The sequence below is a fragment of the Sinohyriopsis cumingii genome, chromosome 8, assembly GCF_028554795.1.
Source record: "Sinohyriopsis cumingii isolate HCF-2022 chromosome 8, ASM2855479v2, whole genome shotgun sequence".
NCBI classification, from domain to species: Eukaryota; Metazoa; Mollusca; class Bivalvia; order Unionida; family Unionidae; genus Sinohyriopsis; species Sinohyriopsis cumingii.
Window position 1 is genome coordinate 70,772,002 of NC_142968.1, and position 10,154 is coordinate 70,782,155.

At 40.0% G+C, this 10,154-nt stretch overlaps 1 protein-coding gene across 1 annotated transcript; it reads left to right on the forward strand.

The window, feature by feature from the left end:
• The first annotated feature begins 1,568 nt into the window (after window positions 1–1,568).
• Window positions 1,569–3,820, forward strand: LOC149793784 (uncharacterized). The gene is made up of 3 exons (XM_089966460.1): window positions 1,569–1,825; window positions 2,116–2,227; window positions 2,640–3,820. The coding sequence occupies exons 1-3, from the start codon at window positions 1,687–1,689 to the stop codon at window positions 2,980–2,982; spliced, it is 594 nt and encodes a 197-aa protein (XP_089822586.1). The 5' UTR covers window positions 1,569–1,686; the 3' UTR covers window positions 2,983–3,820.
• Window positions 3,821–10,154: the final 6,334 nt, after the last annotated feature.

A 10,154-nucleotide genomic window follows, 5' to 3' on the forward strand; every position in this document is an offset into this window, starting at 1 on the left:
TTGATCCTTTTTTTTTCTTAGTATTTAGAAGCCGGCGCAAACATGGGGGTGAATGATCCTAGTTGGTCCTAAATTCCCCATATGTCCGATGATCTTGGAGAAAAACGGATGAAAAGAAGTTGTTGAAATTAAGAATTGTATCTGGTAAAGGGTTTAACCTACCGGAATTAAGAAGTCAATAAATTTTAGGGTAAAAAGTAATGTGTGAAGAAAAATAGTTTTTTTCTTTCTTCCTACAAATCAAAGGCTGGTGAACCTAAAGTTGTTATTGCATCAGAGAAAAATACCATATTAAAGAGTGTACAATGTCACGAAAATGGAGGCCATCTTGATGTCAACAGAACGTGAGTATTTCTGTTCAGCTAATACTGTTTTTTTTTTAAATGAAATCAACGAAATTCATCTTATTCAAAAACCTCATAAACGCACGCCAGTGTTTAAAGCACAGTAAGGCACGGAATTAAGTTAATATCATGTCAAATTTACTTTATCGCACGATCCTGTTTAAACTTCAAACTGGTCCATATAATAATAATAATAATAATAATAATAATAATAATAATAATAATATGATTATTATTATTATAATCATCATCATTATTTTTATTATAATCATTATTATTATTATAATCATTATTATTGTTATTATTATTATTATTATTATTGTTATTATTATTATTATTATTATTATTATTATTATTGTATTAATAGCAGTAGTAGTGGTAGTGTTGTTGTTGTTTGCAATACAGGCCACTGGCCCAAAATATATATTCATATATCGTGCTTAGTGTTGTTGTTGTTTGTAATACAGGCCACTGGCCCAAAATATATATTCATATATCGTGCTGTACAAAAATGTTTTAGTGCGTAACAATTGAACATCGTATCTATTGGAAGTGTTATATATAACAGTAATCGTTATTGCATTTTTCGAAATTGGGTGAGATACAAGTATTTCTCACCCATGCGACAGAGAAATCTAGCTGTTTTGCTAAGCTTACTTTTCTTATCTCAGTCTAGTCATCTCAGCTGCAACTTCTGCAGTGACAGGTATTTTAAACGTTAATATTACCTTAATGTTGACCACTTCAGCCATGCTGGTTGTTTTTTGTACGGTTTTTCTAGGTAAAACTCACTTGACATTTCCATACCTATTTAAAGGCTTTAAAAGCTCTGTTAATGAGTATGAGTAAACATCATCACAAAACAAATGAGAACACTTTTGTATGCATATAATCTGAACAAGTTACATAGATACATTACAAACATATTGGGTCTATCCAGTCCATATATGACTGAACAGGTTGTGTATTAAACTTATTAGTTAGAGGCTCTACACTTGATTGACCATGTGTAAGGATGGTTACTTGAAGTAGAAACCACAAGACTCTAAACCGAAAATGGATAATAAAGTGAACTAAATAGCATCTGACAAAGTGTTTGTTTAAAATATGGTAAATGCTGGTAAAAGGAATGTGCAGATGCTATTTTCTAATACATAGTTATCATATGACGTCATAACATACGGGCACCGTAAGGTCATCCGCCATTTTGTAGGTCAATGAGTTTCATGCGCGTGACTGTTTATCACCTGAATAAAATTTGCAATCGTACAATGGTTAATACATGATGGGTTAAAGGTTGTTCAAACCGTGCAGACGATTCCGTGAAACGTGCTTTTACACTATGCCTGTTGTCAGGAAATTGGAAGGAGAGCAAACGAAAACATTAAGTGAAGAGCGACGACGGACATGGTTGGCCAACATTAACAGAAAGGACCTGCCGTCGAAGCATTCAAAAATCTGCTCAGACCACTTTATTCAAGGTACTTTCATTGAATGTTGCATAGATTACAATCATTATTAGTAGTAGTAGTATACCGTATATTTCTTACAGTGAATAACACAGAAACGTAGAAATTTGTGGCTGGTTTCGCTTTGTTTTATATCTTAAAGTGCATGTGAACTACAGTTCTTACCATTGTTTTTCTAAGAAAATTTATGTTGATATTTCAAATATGCATTCACGATTCTAACTAGATCTTAACAATGCCATATATTATGTATCTAGTCACTTTGAATTATTTACTATGTTTTGTTTTATTTTCTTTTTCAGGAAAACCTGCAGACTTGTATAGTCGAGCACATCCAGATTGGGCTCCGACCCTTAAACTTGGTGACTTATCTGGACCTTTGAAATCCAGGAAGAAAATGAAAACAGTGGAAAGGTACAAACTGATCAGTCATTAGCATGTCAAAGTAGTTTCCCTTATATATTGTATCATTTCCTCAGTTTGACAAATGTTACTCAGTTTAATACAGATAATTATATTCATAACCAAATAAGAAAATTATCATGATAGAGTCTATCCTGTAATTTCATATTTATTTAATAAGGTTTTACTTTTCTAATAGTAATTACGTTGTTAATATTTAAGATACCATATTACTCCATTTATAAAACAAACTAACAGCTGCTTTTCCTACGCAATGTGTTAAAAAAAAGTTGATACGTTGTATAATCAGTGGTGTGGTGCTAGATAGAGAAGGGAACGCCATTCCCCCAGCACTACACACCTGGATTTACTCTCATATATTCTATTTGATAGAGCTTCCTGCTAAAATATTTTTGAATTATAGGTACAACCGAATGCAGCACAGACAGAAGACCAGAGAAGACCATGATATAGCTAAAGTATTGCTGGATTTGCAGCATTTTCCTGAAACATCTTTTGCCCAGGAAGGGGATGAATCTGCTGGTCACAGGGGCAGCTCTGTTTGTTCTTTTACAATCAATGGAAAGATGGAACCAGATCAAGAACTAACACCAGAGACTAACTCCATTAGCCAGAGTGTAGTTGACAGTGAAATTCAACACCTGATTACTGAAAATACACTAGTAGTGAATGGGGTCACTTTAGCGTCAAGGGGAATTAGCATTAAAAAACACCCTGGGTCACTTTGGCGTCAATGGGAAATTTAACATTACGAAAACCCCTGGGTCACTTTGGCGTCAATGGGAAATTAACATGGGAATAAATTGTGGGTCTGTTGAGCGTCAAGGGGAAATGGAACAGGGTCGGGACCCTATTTTAATAAGGTCCCGACCTGATGGGTCTCTATTTTTTTGGTTTTTTTTAAATAAAAATAAAAAAATAAAAAAGGGTAGGCAATTGAAAGTCTATCTCTTTTCGAGACCTATGAGTGGCCCTGAAAAAGGCCTTGGGTTTCTTCTTCCTCTTCTTCTAACTCCTTAACTTCTTTATCTATTCCCTTATTTTTTCCATCATTCATTTCTTCTTCTTCTTTTCTGTTTCCGTTATCCAGTCCGGGTGACCCATGGCTCGGAACTTCTGTTGGATTTTCATCCAGTTAGCGTTCAGTTTCTCTAGTTCTTCCTTTTTCTTTCTATTTTCTTCTTCTTTCCTATCTTTTGCCCACCTGTCCTTGATTTTCTGCACTTCTTCATCTATCACCTTTCTCATCTTTTCTTCCCCTTTTTTCAATTGTTCAACACTCCTTTTGACAAAGGGCCACTCTGACCTTTGTTCTATCTCTTCCAAGAACCTTCTTACTTCTTTTACCTTCTCCATGACCTCTTTTATTGTCCCCACTCTGACATAAGGGGGATTTATCAGACCTCTCAATCTCTTCACTTCTTCTTCAATTAATCCTTCTATCATCTCCCTGGCTAATTTTAGTTCGTTCACGTAGTGCAGACTTGTTCTTAACCTCCAATCTCTTTCAATCCTTTCAACTCCATATTCCCCATCCACCATCCAAACATAAACATGCCTTAAATCATTAAACAGTTGTGACACCTCCATCTTCGTTTTGGTTCTAACATTGAACCTTGTGGGTTCTTATAGTTAAAGCGCGTTCGTGAAGGAAAACATCCCCTACTTTTCTCATTTCATATTATCTACTATCCACATACGTGAACCAGCAATAAACAAACCCCAAATCTACCATTCACACACGCAAAGCATTAAAATGAAACCCAAATCTACTATCCACACAAACCAGCTTAAGCTCTTGCAAAACCCAATAATCTACTATCCACACAAACTTACTTGAGCGCTTACAAGCACAAACACATCTACTCACACTAAGAAAAAAAGAGCCAGTGTTTATATTCACACTACTCTACATACACACATTGGCAAATCGATTACTATTTCTTTTCTAAAGGTTTGGGTAGCCCTAAAAAGGGCTGTTTGTTTTTGAACTCCAGTGACACCTGGTTAATGATGGCACCTTCCAGGCCTGGCACCACACACACATCTTCTTCCCCAGTCTCCTTTTACTTTTTTTCTTGAGAGCGCAGAGGGAGGATGATTGGCTTCAGCACCCCAATCCTCTGTCTCTGGTATCTTGTAAGCCATCCGCTCTCCTATTTTATTTTCCTCCTCTTCCCTCTGTCTTCTCTCCTCCTCTTCTTTCTTTATCTTTGCCTCTTCTACTATGGCCTCTGCAGCCAGCTCATTCACTATACGCCTGGCATATTCCAGGTGCATCTGGAGTTCTAGAAGCTTTACAATTATTGTATTCATTGTCTTGCTGTTAACAGGTCGACGATGGATAGCCCAACTGACGATTAGTTTTCAATTTATACTAAAAGCGCGGACGTGAAGGAAAACATCCCCCTAAAACACAAAATTTATCTTACCTAGATCATGACCAAACAAAGCGCGGACCTAAAAGAAACACTCACTCACTTTTTTACTACCCATTACTATTTTAGAAATTTTCATCAAAAATAATATACTATCCACATACGTGGAGCAGCAATAAACAAACCCCAAATCTACTATTCCCACAAACGTACCTGAGTGCTTACAAACACAAACACATACACTCACACTAGGAAAAAAAGAGTCAGTGTTTATATTCACACTACTCTACATACATACATTGGCAAGTCGATTGTTATTTCTTTTCTAGAGATTGGGGTAGCCCTGAAAAGGGCTGTTTTTTGTGTGCGAAGTTGAAGCTAGGGCGATCTTTTATATTCTAAGAATGCGATGTCCTCTGACGATAGACTTTCTGACGATAGGTCTGCTTCTTCGGAAAGAGAAGAACTCTTTGGTGTCGATACGACAATCGACAAAGCCTGTCAGGTTCAGGTTGCTGCTGCTGTTGTTGTTGTTGTTGTTGCTGTTGCTGCTCTCTCTGCTGTTTCTGAAGTCTGTACTTCTCTGTCCATTCTTCTTTCTCCCTGTTCACTTCTTCTCTGAAGAGCTCTTCTATCAGGTCTTCAGTGACTTTTAACATTCTCACATTCTCTGTCTCTCCTGGCTTCGGTATCAGACTGTGTCTGACCCTATGCAAATTCACGTAGGCTTCGTTTAGCTTAGCTAGTCTGGAGCACATCTTCGTAGGAGGATGAGTCGACAATGGATGGTTAGACTGGAGTCTACCTCGGCCTTAAAGTCAAAGCGCGGACGTGAAGGAAAACATCCCTCCACGGTTTTCGAGCCGGAACGTTCAATGAGTGCCATGAGAGGGATAGTAAGAAGTCAAAGAGCATGAATCAAAATTCTTATAGCCAAACAAAAGACAACAGCATTTTTGTTTCAAAACAACATTTTTTTTTAATTCAAAATCACTTAACACTAACAAACAACTATAACATTTTTAACAATAATCCAACAATATAACATCAAACATGTTTTTCAAAACACATTTTTTTTCCAACTAACACATTATTTTGGACAAGGCTGACAACGTTGTGAATGAAATTGTGATTTCCACTGTTGGAAGTCATTAGGCCATTGATGGACACTACGTTTCCTAGCTTGAGACAAAAGATAAGAATAATGGTCACAAAACCATCGATCTATTTTCACATCGTTTCTAGAAGACGAACGAGGATCAAAATGAGTCACTAAATGTTCTAAGGAATAACCCAGGCTGCGATGATGCAGAAAATACACACAATATTGTCCACACACCAAGGAATCTGTGCCTTGTAATTTCACATTATTGAATCGGGTGGTCTGAGCATTTCTTCTCATAAAGTCAATGATATCGTCTTCCAAAGGAGGCAATCCATACGAATCGAAATATTCCACACATCCTTCTTGAGGAAAGTAGACGGCTACCCAGTGGGTTCCTGGGAGATGACTGTCGTCCGTGTTGATCACATAAGCTAGATGGTCTTGAGGTTTACGATGAGGGAGTTCATCTTTAGCACAGACGACAGGATTCTAAGAAGCCGTGTACGAGCTGTGGTTCAAAAGGTAATAAAGTTCCCAGGTATCCATGTTTTGTGTGTTTTTTTTTCTTCTTCTTCACAGGTAATGATAAGTGATCAATTTGATCCTGACTTTTTGCTTGAAAATGTCTGACAAGTAAAAGGCGTTTGGATCCGACTTCTTACTCTGGTCAAAGAGAGATTCGATGCGACGGCACTCCAGAGACGTTAATGGAGGAGAAGAATGTTTATCCAAGCCTTTATACCATTCGTTCAACACGAATTCTATTTCGATGTGATCCCAAGCTTTGTCCAGATATTCGTCCAATTTTTCTTCTTGACTTAACATCGGACATTTGTCGTGTTGAATTTGACTGGGATGATCGTTGTGACATCCATAGCACTCTTCCTTGATCAATTCTTTCATTATATCTGCCAGGCCTGTAGCAAAACAGAGGCTAAATGGGCTTCTTGTTCTGGCCATCATGACTTCATCATGATAACTTCTTCGTCTTGGGATTCTTCTTCTTCTTCTTCCACGGTCTCCATACATTCCATCTTCAAAGTTTCTCCACTAGGTAAAGAGGGATAACAGTCTTCCATAGCTTCTAATAATCTAGAATGACTTTCTCTCAAACTGTTGATTTCTATGGTATTGTCAAATTCTGTATGCAGGATGACGTTCACTGTGTGACCTGGAGGTGGATTTGCAAACTGAAGTTCCACACAAATCTGACCCGATTTTATAGGGTGGAAATGTCCCTCGTCGCTGCCTTGGTCTGGAGTGAAATCAAAACCCCACAAAGCATAGCCTCCTGCATAATCGTCGTACGTAATACCGTGACTGGTGTTGGTTCCTAACAGTCCCGTGGCTTCGTACAGGGACAAGTACGATCTCAAATAATAGTTCGCGACACCAAAGTTAGGCTCAAAGGGTCGGGTACACAAGGTCTTGCCGTCGCGACTGACTTCGATCTTGGACACATTGTAATGTTGAAACTCAAAAGGATTTTGATCGTGGGTTCCGTTGAAGGCTGAATTCCTGACGATACCAACAATCAAACGCTTGGGTAACTGTCCTTGGAACAGATGATCTTCGATCATAGATCGCTGTCTAGCGGGAATGGTGAACGTTTTCACTTCTACGCGTCGTATCGGATGCTTGGCGGTCGTCCTGCTCAACATCTGACTGACGTCGTTTCCCACTTTAGGTAACACTTCCACACGACGCACGTAAAGTCGGGCTTCTTGAATGATAGTTTTGTATTCATTGGCATGGGCCATCAAATGGAAAGCGGCACTGCTACGATTCAGTCTCAGACGGATATCCACCCCGTGGATACTTTTCTTGTAACCACATGTCCAAATGCAAACGATCCATCAGTTCTAAACTTCGCCCTTGCAGAATTTTCTTACGACGGTCGTTAAACCCCACATTGTGAGGATTGTCATCTTCTGTCAGGACTGTGTCGCTAAACGTGGCTACACCTGCCGTGTCAGGTTTCCATACCACGCAAGCATCCAGATGAGTATTCTTGGCTTCTTTTCCGTACGTCAAGAGAATTTCCAGGTAGGCACGATATGGGTAAGTATCCATGCTGCTGCTGACCAGTTTGTTATTGAAGTACAAGTCCACTTCGCTGAACAAGGAATGCATGAAATTGTTGACAGGAGCTACTCTAGCATCGCCTCCTGGATTGGTGTTGTCCGTTTTGATCACTTTCACTTTCAAATACAGGTAACTGCTATTCAGATCGATGTAATCTTCGGGCTGTCCTTTGATTTCAAACTCGATGGGAGCGGAATCCGTCAAAGAGGAGACGGGGTGAAATTCCACCCATTGGGATTCTTGCATCGTCATCATGGTAGGGGGCATGGCAACAGATCCAGTTCCGAATTGGAACAAGCGCAAGACTCTCGGTGCATCATTTTTCTCTGTGTCTCAATAATCGAAAACGTCTAAGTCTCGAACGGTTCTTCTTTTCTTTGCCTTTCTAGCTTTAGAAGTGTGAAGTCTGGTGAAAGGGTACTTTCTTCGTCGTCTCTTTCTGCCTTGTCCTTGCTGAATGTCTGACTCGGTAGCGTGCAGGGCATTTATATGTGTTTCTCGTCGGCCCAAAAGGTCTTTGCCCGTTTGCAGCAAGACATTTTTGCCTGCCCTCATGAAGGCTTCTTTAGGGTTTTGTTTGTCGATGATGACATTTTGGAGAAATTCTTTGCCTTGCGTCAGTGCCGCATCTTTCAAGGCGTGCAATTCGCGTGTCACCATCGGTTTCAACACCGGGGCCACCGAACGAAAGGCCGATTTCAGCATATCTCCTAAACCGTGTCCTCGCTGTCGAGCAACCCCTCGGTACACTGGATACATGACTTACGAGTCGTGAGAGAACCGTTTTCGAAAATGGAGTTTCGCCGTGACTTTTCCTTTGGTGAATGTAATCTTTTGTCCCAGATCTCCTTTTATAGCAATATTGACCGTGTCCAAATACGACTTGCTGACAGGCAAATAGTGAGGATGTACAAATTCGTGGTGAACGTGGTAAGTGTTTCCACCTTCCTCGTCAGCGTTCGTGGCAGAATCCACTTTGAAAGGAACGACACGCAGTAACGGCACAGAGGTGTGTCCCGCCACGTTGTACTCCACCACATCGGAGTACACAAACATCAAATTCAGTCCTTGGTTCAGTTCTACCGGGGCACGAAATAACTTCCTCAAAGACTCGTTGTCGTAAATGATTGGCAATTCGTTTTTCTTGAGCATGGCCGTTCTCATGTCCATGTCTCCGCCCAACATGTCAAACAATTCAGGACAAAATAAAATGGACACGATTTTACTCCCGTCAAATTTCATCAAGAAGCGACGAGCTGATTTGTGGTATTCCATGGTGACACTTTTTTTGACACTTTCCAAAGCTTTCAGAAACACGACATTAAACCTGGAGGCTATGGTGCTCACCAAATGTTGACCACTAAAATAATAGCCTGGGGGAATGAACAAGTGATAGGTGGTGTACTTTTGATTTTGTGTGCCAGGGGTTTTTATGTTATATTTGCCATGGGTATCCAAGTACTGTTGCATTTGCTCGTCATGAACTTCCACATTAAAAACGTTTTGATTGGGAAGGACATTGAGGACTTGGGTCGGGTGAATGATTTCTACTAAAGCCACTTCCCAATGGGCTTCGTGATCTAATGGGATGGTCTGAGATAATTTGGCCGTGTAACAGCACAACGTGTTCTTGGGAAACACCTCCATGGAACTGTCACTGGGTAAGGTTAAGTAAAATTGGTTTTGGTGACTCATAATTCCAGAGTTCTGTGGCTGTCCGAGGGGTTACTGGACGTCAGAGGAGTGTCTCCGCCCAAAATAGGGTTGTTGTTGTTATTGGAGTGGTGACTGACACTGGCACTGGACACAAGGTTCCCGCTGTTCCCGTTCGAGGAGAATTTCAGGGAGGGATTGGGAAGCAGGTAGCCGATGCAGCTGCGCAATAAAATGGTCCACAATTGTTTGTCTCCTTGTTGCAAAACTTAAATTGGCGATGGCTGCCCCGATGACACAATACACCACGAAGATTTGGCAGAAAAAGACGATTTGCGTTTTAGGCACACGTTCTCCAAACTACACCCACAAAGGTTCTTTTTGTAAATCTTGCAGAGAAGAACTAGGTGAAGGAGTGGTCGACGTAGCTGCGTCTGTGTGAAAGGGCATGATGGTCACTTCTTTTTATAGTCGATGACTTGCGAAGTGTCGATCCAAGAATCAAAACTGGGTGGATATCCTTTCCAACGTACTTTGACTTCTTTGACACGTCGTTTGCCTACTTTACGGGTTCTGCGTTCGAGAATGCTTTCGATGTCGTACACGTCGTCTTCTTTTTTGGTGACACGTTGTAACTCGGGCAAATAAAACGTTCCTTTGAGCACTTCTCCGTTCATGTCTTCCAATTTATAGACGG

Coding starts and splice junctions, on each gene's coding strand:
- LOC149793784 (XM_089966460.1), top strand. CDS start 1,687: ATGCCTGTTGTCAGGAAATTGGAAGGAGAGCAAACGAAAACATTAAGT. Junction 1,826..2,115: donor CTCAGACCACTTTATTCAAG/GTACTTTCATTG, acceptor TTTCTTTTTCAG/GAAAACCTGCAGACTTGTAT. Junction 2,228..2,639: donor AAAATGAAAACAGTGGAAAG/GTACAAACTGAT, acceptor TTTGAATTATAG/GTACAACCGAATGCAGCACA.